The sequence below is a fragment of the Pseudonaja textilis genome, chromosome 2 (assembly GCF_049901715.1).
Source record: "Pseudonaja textilis isolate UNSWEBS1 chromosome 2, rPseTex1.2, whole genome shotgun sequence".
NCBI lineage: Eukaryota > Metazoa > Chordata > Lepidosauria > Squamata > Elapidae > Pseudonaja > Pseudonaja textilis.
In genome coordinates this window covers 24332502-24351092 of record NC_141991.1, presented here as the reverse complement: position 1 = coordinate 24351092, position 18591 = coordinate 24332502, and the positions used below count along the sequence as shown (strand labels likewise).

General features: G+C 39.0%; 1 protein-coding gene across 3 annotated transcripts in view; it reads left to right on the top strand.

Annotated features, from left to right (window-relative positions):
- FHIT (fragile histidine triad diadenosine triphosphatase) overlaps positions 1-18591 on the top strand; it is a 927448-nt gene that overhangs the window by 890694 nt on the left and 18163 nt on the right. For 2 of the 3 annotated variants that reach the window (XM_026721738.2, XM_087923571.1), the window contains one exon: positions 18134-18243. The exons of the other annotated variant lie outside the window; for it this stretch is intronic. In XM_026721738.2, the coding sequence (XP_026577523.1) occupies positions 18134-18235 (102 nt within the window). In that variant the 3' untranslated portion in view covers positions 18236-18243. The remainder of the gene's footprint in view (positions 1-18133; positions 18244-18591) is intronic. 3 annotated transcript variants of the gene reach the window in all.

The following is an 18591-nucleotide window of genomic DNA, read 5'->3' as shown; positions in this document are numbered from 1 at the left end:
TGTAAACAGCAATGGATCATGCCCAGTATTCCTAGCCGAAACACAGAAAACTACAATGATCTAATACATATCAATTTCATAGAAGACAACGTTGAAAAAGCACTACGCAATCTAAAACCATCTCTATCTATTGGACTGGACAGAATATGTGCCTACTTCTTAAAAAGGCTATCCACTGCCATAGCCGAACCTCTAAGCATAATCTTTGAAAAATCTTTCAGGACCAGCTCCTTGCCAAAACTATGGTCTTAAGCCACGGTCATCCCCATCTTCAAAAAGGGAGACCCCAGCCTAGTTGAAAATTACAGACCAATCTCCTTATGCTGCATCACCTTTAAAGTCATGAAATCAATTATTAACCAATCCATTATCCTCCACTTAGAGACAAACAACCTACTCTCTAATAAACAATTTGGTTTCAGAAAAAAACTATCCTGTAATTTGCAACTCTTACACTGCAAAAACATATGGACTACACAACTCAATCAGGGCAAAGCAATAGATGCAATCTACTTAGACTTCTGTAAAACCTTTAATTCAGTGGTAGACAACAAACTACTCCTAAAACTAAAATCTTATGGTATCTCTGGACACCTGCATAACTGGATAGAAGGGTTCCTGTCAAACAGACAACAAATGGTCCAAATTGGGAGCGTCCTATCAAATTCTGTACCTGTCAACAGTGGTGTCCCCCAAGGCACTGTTCTAGGACCAACTCTCTTCATACTCTACATAAATGACCTCTGTGATCATATTAAGAGCAACTGCGTTCTCTTCGCTGATGATGTAAAGCTGTTCAATACCACAGAAAGTACTGCTACCCTTCAAAAAGATCTTGAGTATGTATCAGAATGGTCATACAAATGGCAACCTCAAATCTCAACAAATAAATGCTCTGTCATACATATTGGCAAAAAAAAAATCAGAAAATAAAATACAAGCTGAATAGTCAAGACGTTGTTGATGATCAAGCTCTGAAAAGGAACTTGGAATACTCATCTCTAATGATCTAAGTGCTAGAGCCCACTGTAACTACATAGCCAAAAAGCCATTAAGAATTGTTAACCTAATCCTACGTAGCTTTTCTCTGGTAATATCACACTACTAACTAGATTCTAATTTGCTAGACCAATACTCGAATACAGCTCATCAGTCTGGAACCCACATTATGAATCTGATATTAGCACAGTTGAGAAAGTCCAGAAATATTTCACAAGAAGAGTTCTCCACTCCTCTACTTGTTGTAGAATACCTTATGCCACCAGACTTGAAATTCTAGACCTAGAAAACCTTGAATTATGCCGTCTTCAGTCTGATCTAAGTATGGTATATAAAATCATACATTGCAATGACTTACCTGTCAATGAATACTTCAGCTTCAACTATAACAACACAAGAGCACACAATAGATACAAACTCAAGATTAACCGCACCAAACTTGATTGCAGGAAATACAACTTCAGCAACAGAGTGGTCAATGTCTGGAATACTCTACCTGACTCTGTGGTTTCTTCCCCAAACCCCAAAAACTTTAACCTTAGACTGTCTAAAATTGACCTCAACCCTTTCCTAAGAAGTCTATAGGGGACGTGCATAAGTGCACCAACGTGCCTACCATCCCTGTCCTATTGTTTCTTTTATTTTTCTTATATGTACCCATTTCATGTATTCATAACTATATATATACTTATACCTATTATCTTGTAAGCAATTGACAAATCAAAATAAATAAATAAAATAAATATACAGACCAACAACCAAGCAGTAAAGAATACCCCAACTCAGGAACTACCAAGGCAGACAAACAAATCAATAATAAACAGCAGCCTAATCAAGAATACTCCCACCAACAGGACTGGCCATTTTTATATAAACAGAAAGCAAACCCTACTCTCTTCTAGCATTGATGATGTTGCATAGTTGGTTAATGAAACGTCTGTAAGAAAACAGTCAAGTTTAGAGAACACCCGGGATTCCACAGTAATGGTTCTATTTCCTCAGATTAAGAAAAAAGCCTAGGTCACATAAAATAATACTGCATATTGGAGAATGTTTAGGTATCCTGCCTTCATTTGGTTTTTAACCCTATGTAGTGAAAGATTGGGGCTCAGGAACTGATTAAAATCAGTGTCTAAAGGATTGCATGATGTTGTGGTTCACTGGCAGACTGTGCAGACGGCAGCAGAATTAGACAGTGGAGAAGAACAGGGACCAGTCTGGGAGTCTGGGGAGGACTTGGACGAGAGTCCTGTGTCTGATACAGAGATGGGGCCAGGACCATCTGGGAGTTATGTGCTGACTCCAGAGCCTCCTGAATCTGGCAGCAGCAAGGCAGAGGAACAAGGGGAGCCTGTTCTCAGTGCGTGGTGCACAGAGCTGCCAGATGGCAAGAGCAGCTAAGACAAAAGGGGAGACTCGGGAGTAAGGCTTGGAGATGATTGCCCCTCCCATAAGGTATAAAGGAAGTGCAAAGGTAGGAAAATCTTTGCAGGAAGCAAAGTCATTCGCTCTGATCGGTTTGGACTCTGAAAGCTCCATGGTGAATTTGTTCTCTGTTTGGTTTTGGAAAGACTAATTGGGACTTTAAACGTTGGCAGCACTTCACGTAAGATAAGGTGCATTCTTATCAGATATCTTACAAAGAACTTTGGCAGATGTCCCTGGGACTAATTATAACTGGTTAAGACTCATTCCGGGCCGTGAGTGATGATAATTCACAGTCATTGGTCTAAAATAAAAGAGTTTTGGATTTTATATGTGTTTGTTGGTGTCTCAGGAAGCCTTGGTCAGAATAAATGACAAGGTCCAAGTGTGTGAATCAAGCTTGTGTCAAAGTAACTTTGTGCCAAAAAACATCTCCCTTTTACATATAGAAGAAGCTTTCCCAGAACTGAATATGTAGCGGGAAGAGCTTTTGTGGGAGAAATATTTTACCTTTCCATGTAAAGGTTGTAACAAAGCTCAGGTTCAGCCACACCATGTTTTCCACTGCTTTTGTCTTGTCATCATCATCAGGCATTCAGCCATGTTTAACCCTTGACCTTTCTATGGATCAGTACTCTCCATACCCCTCCATGTCTTACATGGCCTCCTTCAGATCTGCCATGGTCATCTCTGTGTCCAGCCAATGGGAAATTTTCCTTTTTCTGCTGATCACTCCAGCATGATCAACTTTTGCTTGCCTGACATTGCCAAAGTACAATATCCTTTGTTTGGTGATCTTGGCTTCGAGTGATATTTTGGGTGAGATTCGATTTGGGACTGCTTCATTTGTGATTTTTGCAGTCCATGGGATGTGTAATAGTCATCACTAACAGCTTGTGCCAAGGAAGAAGAAAAGGGGGGAAGAGAGAATAAACCAAGGAGGATGTGTTATCCATCCCATTAGACCCCTCTTATAACACACTTCACTTCGGGGGTAATTCAGCTCACAAAAGACATTGATTAAAATCATCTCAAAAATGATTACATGCAAAGAAATTTATTCTAGCTATGCAAACACCTGAAGACATAGAACAGCTAGGGAGTTGCCCTTCATCCAGAAATTCATTACTGCAATCTGGTCTGTAACTAAGAAACTAAGATCAAAATAGCTTGATGTACTATCCAAGGGAGGTGGGGGGTGGATTTGCAATATTTCTTGCACACGTTTCTCAAATTTCTTTTTGGAGTGCTATATGCCGCAACGTTTACTTCTTGTCTTTTTCTGATTTAAATGTCATGGCATTTAACTCTGACTCACTATAACAAAATGGAGCATAAGAAAAAAAGAAGAAAAACGACCACCGTGTAACAAGTGGGTCTTATTTTTAAAAGTGAATGTTAAATGATGATATTTTACTCCTCCCTCTACCTCTGCTTGTCAGCTTTCATTGTCATACAGTCTGTGAATGCCTTGTTGATTTTCCTGTCAAGAACTGTGTACGGTAACATTGAGTCCATTTTCCTGGAAGAATAAAACAAAACCCAACAATTCAACTGGAACATGAAGTTCCCATGTATCTTTGACAAATACAACTCCCTTGTGCAGAGCAAGAAATTACTATATCAAAAGGTTAATGCACCTTAGAATGCATTTCTTGTCCCTGTTTTGCAAAGTTGAGGTGGAAATATTGGGCTTCGTCTACATTCCTCTCCTATTATTTTGATATTATTCAATCAGGTCAAAATCCCATATTCTATTTATATGACAATGAACATTTAATTTCATAGATAACTTTCCAAGGTGCACTGTACCTTTGTTCAATACATTCATTTTTCATTTAGCGACTTTGTAATCAAATCACTTCCTAATTTTTTTTATAGGTATGGGAAGCAAAGCTGAATTCCAATGCTTATCATACAGGTGGTCCTCAACCTATGACCACAGTTGAGCTCAAAATTTATGTTGTTAAGTGAGAAATTTGTTAAGGGAATTTTATGATTTTTCTCGCCACATTTGTTAAATGAATCATTACTGTTCTTCAATTAGTAACACGGTTATTAAGTAAACCTGGTTTCCCCATTGACTTTCCTTGTCACAAGGTTGCAGAAGGAGATCACATAATTCTGGGACAATGCAACCGTCATAAATGTGAGTCAGCTGTCAAACATCCTAATGTAAATCACATGACTATGGGGATGCTGCAATGGTCATAAATGTGAAAAATTGTCATAAGTCACATTTTTCAGTGCCGTTTTAGCTTTGAACAGTCACTAAATGAACTGTGTAAGTTCAAGGACTACCTGTAGTTCTCATAGAAACTCCACAGATTTCACTGGATTTAAATACCTGACTAGGGAGAGGCATGGGTATAGACTTCTCATCTGTTTTAAATAGCGGATCTAGACAGTTGTATTTCTTACAGTTGTTTATTTTAATTATTGGAGCAATCGTGTTTTGAAGATTCTGAACTGTCAATATAACCATTCTCAGAAAGAGAACTGTGGTTAAAAAGGATAGTCAGAACTTGTTACAAATAGCACAGTTATTGAAATGGTGTACAGGAAAATATTTAATAGCTAACATGAGTATAAAAACAATTGATTTACAGCTTATAAAACTTGAAAAAGAAATTAATGTAGATAGTAATATCTAAAATATTCTTTATAGGATCTAGGTCGGAAACTGGCAATAAAATGGAACTTTAAACCATATATTTTTTTAGATTTATGAATTGTTCCATTAATATATTCCATTACAGTAATATATTTAGACATACAGTGAACCTTAATTTATTAGATTACATGAAAAGAGTGGTCTGTTTTATTCCTTTTTTTACATTTTTCAGTGATTTATATTCCGTTTACCATGTTGCTTGGCATTCCTTTCTAGTTTAATGTGATTCTTGGTCTTCTAATTTAATATAATATATAGAAAATACTTTACTATGTAAAACTAATTACATAGTAATGTTAGAAAACTATAACCACTATGATAACTTTAAAATCTCTGTTCAATTGTAATCTATTTCTTTTTTGTTCTTTTCATGCTCAACCTTGTTTATTTGTTTTCTTTCAAGGTTTTTCTTTATTCCTGATTGCCTGAGAGAAAAATCAGAGAGTATGTCCTCATGACAATTTTTATTTGTCCAATACATGTTAAGTTAATTGTATTGCACGGTAATTCAAAATTGCCCAGTAAATCAAAGTTTCACTGTATGCCTATGTATAACACCAAGAACCATGTAATAGGGTGCCATGAAGATTGTTGCAAGTATGTAATCTCAAAAGCCATAAAAAAGGAATCTTGGAATTTATGGTACTCTTGCCTCATTCAATGATTGTTCATAATTTCAAAACTTAATTCAACACATGACAATTTCTAATTAGCATGGGAGAACAATCGTATTTCAGGAAGTTATGAGCTGTTTCCTCTCAGATTGGAGCATCGTCTTGAAAATACAGCATAGCCTTCATTATCCAGTGAAGGGCTCTGAGTTAGAAGTTATAGTAACTTCTGTAAAGTTACTCAACTAAAGTTAGTTGAGCAACTTTATAGAATTAGTATGAGTTATAATTATGGTGGCACTAGACAGTGTATAGAGAGTATTTCTTAGTGACTTTAAAATGGGTGGACTTTAACTCTCAGAATTCCCCAGCCAGCATGGAGAATTCCACTCATCTTAAAGATGTCAAGGCTGAGAAACATTGCTGTAGGCAATAGCACGACCATACTTAAGTTGCCTAGAAGATGGTTGGCTGATAATGATTGCTGTGGATCTCCATAGATTCAGTCATGGGGATTGCTATCCAATCTGGAAATGGTAGGGACTAGAATCTTTAAAATGTGAAGCAGATGTCCTGCCTCTAAACTTCTAGACAGCATATGTTTTGGGCTTTTGTGCATCTTTCAAAAGACTGGTTGGCTTTCTTCTTTAACTTATCTCAAAGCATGCACATGAGCAGTTTGTCACCTGTGAGGACCTGGTAATGACTTTGATGCTGTAACTTAGCTCCTCCACCTTCTTTTAGAATAATGTAGTCAATTTGATTTCTTCTATAATCCAGCCTCTAGTCCTCTGATTTCTTTGTGGTCTCAAGACTAAGTGCTAACCAGGACTTACTCTAGATCCATGATGGAGAACCTATGACAAGCGTGCCAGAGGTGGCATGCAAAGCCTTCTCTGTGGGCATGTGAGCCATCACCCCAGCTCAGCTCCTCCACGCATGCCAGATGGTCTTCAGGTCTCTGCTTCGCATGCGTGGGGGGCAGGGCACATGTGAGGGATGGAGCACATGCACAGGGGATGCAGGTGCATGCACGGGGGTAGGGCACATGCACGGAAATGTGTTTGCATACACAGGGTGCAGTGCCATGTGCAGGGGATGCACGCACATGTGTGGGGGACGTGCATGCATTGCATTTTGGGGGTGCACGCTCTCATGCGCGCTTTGGGCACCGAAAAGGTTAGCCATCACTGCCCTAGATGGCAATAAACTCCCTTGGTATAGAGGACTGGATGGAGCTGAGCATTTATTAGCTGGACGCCCTTCCTGATGCCATGTGGAGTTCGCAGCAGACGTTTTTTCTTTGTGCCTTAGGAGAAAAACATCTGCCATTACATAGGATTGAACTCTTCTGAGTGGGAGGCAAGCATCTTCACAACTAGATGACCACTCCACTTACCCCAAATGGCAATAGTAGGAAGAAACTGGGAAGATGTAGAGGCAGCTACAACTTAACTGGTTGTTGCCTTATTTGGGTAGCACTGCAGGGGTTTAAATAATTTAAACAGGAAGTTCTAGAAATAGTTAACAGGATAATGTTTGTGATCAACATCTTCATTTGAACAGCTGTCCTTTCCAAATGTTTTACTTCTGGTAAGCACTTTCCACTCTATTTTGCATTTTAAGAAAGCAGCTTATTGCAGAGGTTAAGGTCTTGAACTAGAATCAGGAAGTCCCAGTTTCAAATCAGTGTCAGCCATGAAGCTCAGTTAGGTGATTCTGAACCAATCGTCATCTTTATGTCCAGCTTATCTCTTAGTGTGTGCTGAGAAAAATGGAAGATGGGATGTGCAGGCTTGAGCTTCTAGAAGAATAGCTTCTTCATACAGCTAATGAATGGATGAAAATCCAGAGGGTTATTCAATTTTTATTAATGCATTCATTTATTTAGCTAAATTACTATTTTAATGTCTCACTTTTCTTCCAGCATGGCTTATCTCAAATTGGCATACTTGATTAACAAGTAGTTTTCCATCCTAGCATTAATACCAGACGAGTTTTAGAATTATGTGATTTTTGGTTGTGTCCATCAGCCCCTCTAAACAGCCTTATTGATAAGCTGTTTGGATAATTGGAATGGATAATCATTCCAATTATTTTTATATAATATATGTTTACTACTTTATTCAAGAGTTCAAGGTAGCATAGACATCCTCCCCCCATTTTTTCCCCTTTATCAATAAACCTGTGAGTTGGTTGGGCTGTGAAGAATGATTGGCCCTAGCTTTCATTGCTGTGGGGTGGACTTGAACCTATATCTCCATTATTCCAATCAGTGGTGGGATTCAATTTTTTTTTACTACTGGTTCTGTGGATGTGGCTTGGTGGGCCTAGCAGGAGAAGGATACTGTAAAATCTCCAGTCGGAGTTTCTGCCAGTTCTCTGAACTACTCAAAATTTCTGCTAATGGTTCTCCAGAACTGGCCGAAACCTGCTGAATACCACCTCTGGTTCCAATCCAACACCTTAATCACTACCCTACACTGGCACTCACTCATTCTATTCATTCTTTTTGAGTAAGATCTTCTCCACAGAAAAATATTTTGTACTGAAAATATACATAACCTATTTAAATGTACTTAATGGACTGTATTTAAATGTACAGTCCACCTTAGCTAGGAAATGCTGGAATAGCATCCAAATTATACACATTCTAATGATCAGTACAGGTAGTGCTAGAGACACTATGGAAACTGTGGAAACCGTGGAAAGATTTTGACAAGATATTATTTACTTTCCATGTATATCAACGCTTACAAATGGAATTTAGTCAATGAGTTATATGAGCTACCTTAAGAATAGAGTATGGATACTCAATGGATTGTATGTGACTGGAAGGCTGTATTTCATATACACTAGAAACATGATTAGTCATATAATCTATAAATCCCCCAGATGGTCCAGGGAACAACTACCTCCTCATTTAAAGTATATAAATCCAAGTTGCACCCAAGCAACTAATGAACATCTGGCCTCACTTATATGTTCCCCATGGGATGTATAATAAAATGTATCAAGAAGCTTTGGAAATGTTAAGGATTTCAGAATAATCCTAGTGGATTTGTGAAATTGATTCTTGCAACTTTTAATTATATCTTCATTTTCAACCCTGCCTGTAGTCCAAATTGTTAAAAGGACCACTGACATACTGTTTGATAGTGAAAGTGGTCAAATCTTATGAACTTCCCCAAAATGTAAGGTGAGGAAGTAGAAACAATGGGATGGCACAGGGCTAAGGCTGAGAGTCCATTTGACACCCAATACTATAAAAACCATGCTGAGTCTTCTCAAAACCTAACCTTACCGATGCAACCTCTTCATGACACCTGCTGAGTTTCAAATTCTACCTTGGTGGCTGTTAGTGATTTTGATGATTGTTTGCCATTCATTACTGCTGCCGCTGAATAGCAATGTGACATGATTTTATCATGGTTTTGACTGCTTTGGCAATTCTGTTGACCTCTTGCATTAATCATATTTTCAATTCAGCACAAATTTTTAAAAGCAAGGTATTTTTTTCTTGAATAATATTTATCAGTTTTCTGCTGCAGGTATCTGCAGATAGGCACATTAATGCAGTTGATAGTGCCAGGTAGACTGCTGGAACGAAAATGAAGAGGTTGCAACATAGTTCAATGGCTGACATTTGTCTTCTTTTATTTGTTATTGTTTTTATTTATCAATCAAATGCATATGGCTGCCTATCTCACAGAAAGCGACTCTGGACATGCAACAATGATATAAAACAGTAGAAATATAAACCATTATATAACATTTGTTAAAATTATTTAAAACTATAAGAACAAAACTAAGAAAGAAAGTAATAAGCAGAGGAATATTAACAGCAAGGGATCCACCTAACTAATTCACCCATTGTCAGTGTTCCAGCAAAACCAGACTCTAATCAAAAACTCCAAGACAGGCATTTTCTCAAAGTTTCTTTTTATTGGAGAAGTCATACTGGCACATCTGGGAAAACCCGAATTTGAGAGTTCCAGGTTTCCCCTCAGTAAATAAAAAATCAAAACCCAACCCCTGCACCCATCAGTCCATCAAATGGTCCAATCACCACCTGTCCCAACTTGAGACATCCCTCCAACCACTCCTCCTCCAGATACAGGAATAACATGACATTGACCGAAAAGAAGAATGCTATTATGTCTAACTACTAACACTCTAAAAATCCCCCCTCCTAATTTCCCAGGCACAGGAATGTGGCAGGGTGGAAGCTTCTGGTGTTAATATGGCTTCCAGAGCTGACACTGTGGTCCCCAGGCCTGCTGACATAGCCAGGTCTTGAAGGGCCTTTGGAAATACAGGAGTGATGAAGTTGACTTCATCTCCAAGGGAAGGAATTTCACATTGTAGGCACCATGGAAGAAAAGACTTGCTGTCTAGGGTCTGCCAAATGAAACTCCCTAGATGGCAGAACCCATAACATGCCCATTCTTTAGGATCTGTTGGGATGGGGAGATGAAATCAGGGAGAGATACCCAAGTCCTGTGGCCATGGAGGGCTTTTGTCAAGACCCAAGAATGACTTATGGAGTTACTTAAGAGCAGTTTCCTTCACTGTTCTTCACCTACAGATAAAATATTGCCAGACTAAAGCAACTATTTGTGTAACTACAGATATACCATGGGAAAAGCTAGGGAAGAGTTGTTTTAACTGTCTTCTTGCCAATTAAATTTTCCAAGCTACACTGCCCCTTTATCCCCTGGAAATCAGCCCTTCCCTCCCTCCAGACTACATTCAACCACAGCTTTAAAGATCAATATTAGCACTTTAGTGCTGTACACTATTTATACTTACACCAAACGAGATGGGCAGTTAGAAATGTCATAAATAAACAAACACTATAAATTGATTGATATACAAGGATTGCTAGTACATCTCCAAATCCAAATTTTCATTCCCCCCCCTGCTCCCAATTTTACTGCCAGCTTTAGTGCTGTGACTTTTTATGTTATATTCTGCTACCCAGATGTCATCCAGCTTTGTAGAGAACACTGCATTAGAAAGTTATTTCCTACCATAGCAAAGCTTAGATGACACAATAGCTGTAGGCAAACTAACGACACTGTTGTTCCACTGGCAGAAAACTCATTTTCATTTTGATATTAGCTCTCGGTATGTTATAAATCCATCTTATAATATTATTAAAGGAGGGGATTTAAAAGGGGAGGGGAGGTGAAAGCATTCACCGAGCACATGGCAGAGTAGTGCCCCCAGCACTTAGGAAGGGGGAAGGACTTAAAATGAATGCAAATGAGCTCACATTAATTCCGCACAACTGGAAAAATTGGTGTGTCCCTGATGCTCTTGTTAGGGTAGCTACTGTTTTATGTTTCAGGGCTATAGCAAGACGTGGAATGAATTGCCAAGCAGATTCCAAAAGAGAAAGAAGACTGTAAGCAAAGGGATAAAAGAATCCAAAAGTTATTCTACATTTTTTTAATGAAGCTAGACGGAGGCTTGACAGTTGATGCTTCTGATATCTAAAGATTCTCAGGGTAGGTTGGTTGGCTTGTCCTATTACTGTGGGAATAGGCATTCTCCTGGGGACCTGGCTAACAAAACTTGTAAGGCTTCAGAGATATGCACTAGGATCTTGAATTTTGCTTCTAAATAAAAAGAAGCCAGGAGCTTGTGGAAATGTTTTCCTAGCAAGCTATCACAGTTTATAAGTTTCAGGTTCTTCTGAAATAGCTGCACTTTCTGGACTGCTTTCAAAGGGGAGCTCCATAAGTAACAAATTATAGTATTTGCTTAAGAGCATCAGAGTATAGGTCCTTGACCAGACTAACTCCAGAAGAAGATGTCACAACTTGAACAAGAGCTTAGAACAGTGCAAGGCACTTTGGGTCATGAAACACCAGTTAACTTGACTGATAAAGATCAACCTGGGAAACATTTCAAAATTAAATGTTCAGAGACAATGTCCTCCAATCTAGTCCGTATTTGTATGCTCAAGCCATGTCATATCATATTGTATTATATCATATACAATGTTATTATAGATTCATGGAATCATAATAAATGACAGAACTAGAAAAGACTCTTTCAGCTAATTTCAGTTCAGGAGCTCCCTAAGGGATACCAATTGCTTAATTCTTCAAATCATGGAGCATTCAGACAACCGTTAAATAAATGAAGGCAGTGGTTTCCCAACCTGCGTTCTGTGGAGCTCTGGAGGCCCACAATGTCCACAAAAGCTTAAAGAAATGTTATGATTTAAATGTTGAGTTAAGTTTGGGGGGTCTGTGGCTGTGGTCCATGGCCACAAAAAGTATTTAAAAGGAGTCTGTGGTGAAGGAAAAGTTGAGGACCTCTGAATTAAGGCATTCCGCCATTGCTGCATGCATCTCTTGTTTGGTCTCATCATTTGTTACCAGTCTATTTGGGAAAGTTGAAGAATAAAAAAATGAATGAAGAAACCTGGGAATTACAGGTTGCTTTTGAGGTGAGCAATATCTTCTCTTTCTACTTTCCTAACTTTAGATTAGGTTAAGGATGCGAGGGAATTTTGTTGGGTCTCATATTAAAATGAACCAGTTGAATCTATATTTCCTGAATTCATATGGGTAAGGGAATGCAGTTATCTTCTGAAGGTGGCAGTTCTTCCAGTCTTTCAAAGCAGTTTTTGGCTCAAGAAGAGTTCTTTCACACACAGGCACATCCATTTTGAAAATAATTTCAGAATGCATTTTGGTACAAAATATATAAAATACTTTGGAATGATAGATAGATAGATAGATAGATAGATAGATAGATAGATAGATAGATAGATAGATAGATAGATAGACAGACAAACAACAAATAAAATAAACAGCCCTGACTCTCCAACCCATGCAACCACTACAGCTGTTCACCTCCCAATGATCCTGACCTGTTGTAATCTCCTCATCACAAGACTCACTGATCACTCACAACTGATCCACCACAAGACCCTCATTTAACACACCCACACCTGAGGCCCCTATAAACAGAGGAACACTGACACTGACATCTCCTAAACTCCACTGAAGATGTTACCTAGCCTGGTAACAAAATGTTCAGAAACAACCCACAAGCTCAGAGAACAAACCCTCATCCTATACCAGAGCTACAGATATTTGCCACTATTGTAAAACATTGAAATAATGCACAATGTGTTTGAAGTAGGATAATTTGAACTTGGCCATTTGAGAACACTGGGTTGATCTGTTTGATAATCTATTGGCTTGGGTTTTCTTTACTATCCATGGTATTCCATGAAGTCTTCTTCAACAAGTTCAAAGGCATTTTCCTATCTTGTTTCTTTAAAGTCCAACTTTCTCTACTATAGAGGTTCACAGGGAATACCTTGGTTTGCCTGATTTTGATCTTTGTAGGTATAAATAAAAAGGAAAAGGTTCCCCTCGCACATACGTGCTAGTCGTTTCTGGCTCTAGGGGGCAGTGCTCATCTCCGTTACAAAGCTGAAGAGCCAATGCTGTCCAAAGACGTCTCCGTGGTCATGTGGCCAGCGTGACTAAATGCCAAAGGCTCACGGGATGCTGTTTTACATGCTTTCGAACTGCTAGGTTGGCAGGAGCTGGGACAAGTAATGGGAGCTCACTCCGTTACATGGTGCCAGGGATTCGAACTGCTGACCTTTCTGATTGATAAGCTCAATGTCTAAGCCACTGAGCCACCGCATCCCTACAGGTATAGATTCACCACAGCATCTGCGTATCTTCTTCTTTCTTTGAAGTTGATTGGAAGAAACAGATGAAAGAAAGCACTTGTTTTCATAATGCATCATTAACTTGTGGACTGATGTGATGTAGGCCACTACCTTGGATGGCTTTAGAAAAAGAATTAGATAAATCCACAGTGAACAGTTCTATCTATGGCTATTAATCTTAAGCATCAGTGTTACATCTGGATTGGGGGAAGTACGCCTTTATATACCAGTTGCAAGGGAATAACGACAGAACAGAAGTGTGTTTCTGTTTTCTGCTTGCAAACACCTTAGGGGCATCTGGTTGGCTACTGTGAAAAATAATATGCTGAACAAGGATGATTGTTGGTCTAATCATCAGATTAAGTTTAAAAACAATTTAACAGGCAAAGCAATTGGTAGAAATCCACCTATCTTGAAGGACTCCAAGACCAGGAAGCCATGAAAGTTTATCATAGAATAAAGAAATTCTGTGCCTTTTATAGGCCAAAAATTAATAAACAGTAAAATGAATGAAGTCCAAAAATTTGGTCCTAGTGCTACCATAGATACAACTGTAGAAAGACATTATTTGATTCTTCCACATTCCAGGCTGGACTGGAAATCATCATTCCTCCAGAAAATGGTTAAATTGTAGAGTTTTTAAGTTTATAAGCAATACAGGTAGTTCTCAACTTACAACAGTTTGTTTAGTGACCATTCAAAGTTACAACAGCACTGAAAAATGTGACTTAGGAGTTAGACGCACAGTTGCAACAGCATCCCCATGGTCATGTGATCAAAATTCAGATGCTTGTCAATGGATTCATATTTATGACAGTTGCAGTGTCCCAAGGTCATGTGATCCCCTTTTGCGACCTAAAACATATGAAGAATGGTTCCAGGAACTGGGCATGGCTAGTCTAGTAAACAAAAGGACCAGGGGAGACATGATACCAGTCTTCTAATATCTGAGGGGCTGTCACAGAGAGGAAGGGGTCAAGCTATTTTCTAAAGTGCCTATGGGCCAGACAAGGAATAATGGATGGAAACTGAACAAGGAGAGATTTAACCTGGAAATGAGGAGAAACTTTCTGACAGTGAGAACAATCAACCAATGGAACAGCTTGCCCTCGGAAGTTGTGGGAGCGTCGTCACTTGAGACTTTCAAGAAGAGATTGGAGTCCCACCTGTGAGAAATGTTATAGGGTCTCCCGCTTGGGTTGGGGTTTGGACTAGATAACCTCCAAGGTCCCTTCCGACTCTGATTATCTGTTATCTGTCATCTGTTATCTGCCCTTCTGACAAGCCAAGTAAAAGGGGAAGCCAGATTCACTTACCAACCAAGGTACTAACTTATCAGCTGCAGTGATTCATTTAACAACTGTGGCAAGAAATGTCGTAAAATGGGGCAAAGCTCACTTAATGAATGCCTCACTTAACAACAGATTTTGTGGGGGGGCTCAATTGTAGTTGTAAGACAAGGACTACCTGTACAAGACGTGAGAATTCACTACGTATCTCATCAGTCCCACCAAATTCTTTTCTAAGGGTCAATTGCAGAGTGATTATAGGAAGATTTACAATGTAGAGAAAGGGAAGCAGAGTTCTGGGGAAATTGCGATTTGACATATGTTGGCTTGTTTTAACTTAGTGGAACAAAACACATGGTAATGCACGTTAATGGTATTTTCAAATCCCTCATCTCAGTTTTGGAAATCTGGGAAGATGAAAATGGCCTTTTTCTTTTTGTAAAAAAAAGGGGAGGGGGAGCGTACTGTGTTTTGAAAGTTAAAATCTAAGCCCAAGATAATTTATCTTTTCATAATGCTGCTGTTAACCTTTAAATGAATTCGATCTTTGATGAAGCTACAACTACTCTGTAAGGAGGACAATTGATTCTTCAGCTTAGTTTTGTAACCTAATCTCTGGAATGTTGCCTTTGTCTGATTTCTTTGACATAATTATCCATTTCTAGCTTCTTCAATGAACACCTCACTCAATTTGAGAGGTGTTTGAGATGCCCGTCTTCATCTTAAAGCAGATACAGGACAGAAAAGAGGAAATGCTGGGAAAAGAAACTCGAGGCATCTGTGTGCAATGCACCCAGTCGTTCTAAAAAGCAACTGTTAGTAAAAACAACTCTAAGATCACAGCACTGTTTTAAGGATCTTTAAAGCAAGGGTAAATATAAGAGAACTTTGACCTGTGGTGCTGTTAGAAATTAATTAAAACCCCTAGCCATTCTAGATGATGTTATTTCAGCTTTGGAAATCTAAATTGCCAAGAAAAAAAAAATCACACATTGCTCAGCATCAAGGCAGATTTAAACCAAAAAAAAGAAAAAAAAACCTACTGCCATCTTGCTCTAAATCCTTATTGTGTGGTACAAATATTCTTCTAAAATCTTCCTTTCTTAAAGCAGATCATTACAGATGTCTGGCTTCCCAGCTTTCCTGATAAATTATCCTCCTGTTTCACTCCAAGCAGAAAAAGCTCTTCCACCAATAAGCACCAACTGTCATTTCTGATCACTTGTAAACAGAATATTTCTCTTTGGGGAAAAAAGGATTCACTTCCTCCCTTCCATGTCCCCGCCGCCCACTCCCCAGTGTGAAGTTGCCAGCAAAGCTGACAGCCTGGTTTTAAGTTGTTTTATTAAAGCGGATAATACTCTGGCATGGCAGATTGTTGTCGTTGTCATTGTTGCAATAGAGCTTGAGGGAAGTTCAATATGTCATTCATTAACTCATCCACACAAAGCAATCTCACTCTTTCTTTCACTTTGAGGCAAGAAAGTCCTGGTTCAAAAATATACAAAGTTATTGTCATCTCCCAAATCAACAGCTTGCCCTGGATTTGACAAGCACTTGCACAGTGGAAGTGTACAATTAGAGGAAATAACATGGAATCAAGGAGCATGGTGGCTTGCGTGGTTAGGATGCCGAGTTGGAGGTTAGTAAGCCCACATTTGAAACCCGACTGCTGCCACGGGGTTATGTGAGCTCCCGTCCTTTGCTCCAGATCCTGCTAGTGACATGACAGAAACCCCCAACTGGGCATCTCCCAGGCAACGGTAATGTCACCGGCTAATCATTTCAACGCAGAACCTCTTGGTGCGTCTGAGTGCAATGCAACATGGAGGCACAGATTTAGAAGCTCCTTGGCAAAGGATCTGCTTTTTCTAAAGGGTGTTCCTGGCCACAGTTATAAATTTTCCATAAGTCTATTGAGCAAAGTCATATCGAATGCTATAGGAGGTTGTGAGAATTGTCGATGATAGGTAGCTCCTCAAACCCAACCATCCAACTTAACCAGTGTTTTAAAACTTGACAACTTTAAGATGTGTGGACTTCAACTACCAGAATGCCCTAGCCTACATGGGAAATTAAGTTGCCAAATTTGAGAAACGCTATCTAGATGAGATTAGAAATGCTGCTTTGGTCAATTTTCTCCTCTGCATGGAAGGAGACAGGGAGAAGGACTAGGGGTGACATGATAGCAGTGTTCCAATATCTAAGGGGCTGCCATAAAGAAGAGAAGATCAATTTATTCTCCAAAGCATCTGAAATCAGGACAAAAAGCAATGGATAGAAACTAATCTAGGAGAGATCCAATCTATAACTAAAAAGAAATTTCCTGACCATTTGAACAATGAATAAGTGGAACAACTTGCCTCCAGAAGTTGTGAATGCTCCAACACTGGAAGTTTCTAAGAAGAGATTGGACAACCATTTGTCTGAAATGGTATAGGATCTTCTGTTTGAGCAGGGGGTTGGACTAGAAGACCTCCAAGGTCCCTTCCAACTCTGTTATTCTGTTATTTGTTTCAGACACTAAAAATCCAGGCCAGATATGCTTACAAATGCCTAGATTAGGAGGGATAAGAATGAATGCTATAATATGATAGTTATTGAAGGCTACACTCTAAAACACATTTACAAGGAGTAAAATCCACTAACACTGAATGCTGGAATGAGTGAGATCTACATCTGAGTGAACATGAAATATAAACTGTTACTGCTTCCACCGCCCTTTCCTTTTTAAAAAAATCCTTTCTCCCCCTCTTTGGGGATGAGTTTTTCTCAACAAGGATGATTTCAGTCTCTCTTTCTCACAATTCATTTATTTTATTTCCAGTCCTCCACCTATCTGATTCAACTGTAATAGGCTGACCACATTTGACCTATAACAAAAGCGTTATTAAATTGTAAGCCTCAGCCTGGAATGAGGTTAAGACCCACCGTCAGAGAAAGCTTCTCCTAGAAAATGGTTTCTCCTATGATCCTTCTGGTTGCTTTAAGATACATTGATCATGTCACACATGGAGATGCTTCTGAAGTTCTCCTTGCCTGAATTGTATTAGATTTCTGAGGTGTCTGGTCTTCTTTCTGGAATAGATACATCAGGAAATATTCACTGTTTCTCCCTCTGTATTACAGAAATGCTAGGTATATACTGGCTTTTGGTTTTGTCTCCTGGTTCTTCCTTTACATAAAGCCTTGTGTACCTGTATACATATATGTTTGCGTATAAGATAAATGAAGTGGAGGAACTAAAAGCTGAGGAAGTTGAGACAATGAAGTTCCAGGATTTGAAAGCTTCCCAATTAATCCAAAATCAGAAATAAATTATTGGAATCAAAGAACAGGATAAAAACGCCACTCTTTATGATCATAACATTCATTGCTTCAATTACTTCTCTCTCAAAAGAATAACCCTCTCTTCTTTCCGACCAAGCTTCAGCGCCATGACAAAGAGGCGGAAGATTCCCCCAGCAAATGGAGATCTGAGGAAGAAATGGCAACTGAAGCTGCAATCCTCAAGAAATATTCTCAGTGAAAGAAGAGGTAATGCTCCTTACACAGAGAATTATACATTTACTTATCATATGATATATTATAGGAATTATGTGTCACAATATGTAATTATATCTTCCCACATATAAATAGAACTCAAGTTAAGTCCACTCATTCAGTGATCATTCAAGTAGCACTGAATGTGGGGACTTATAACCAAGCCTCACAGTTCCAGTGATTTCCACAGTTCCAGCCATTGCAATGTCCTTGCAATAACATGATTGCACGAATCTGGGACTCTGGTGGCTCAGTGGTTAGAATGCAGTCGTGCAGGCTAATTCGGCCCACAGCCAGCAGTTCGATCCTCACCAGCTGAAGGTTGATGCAGCCTTCCATTCC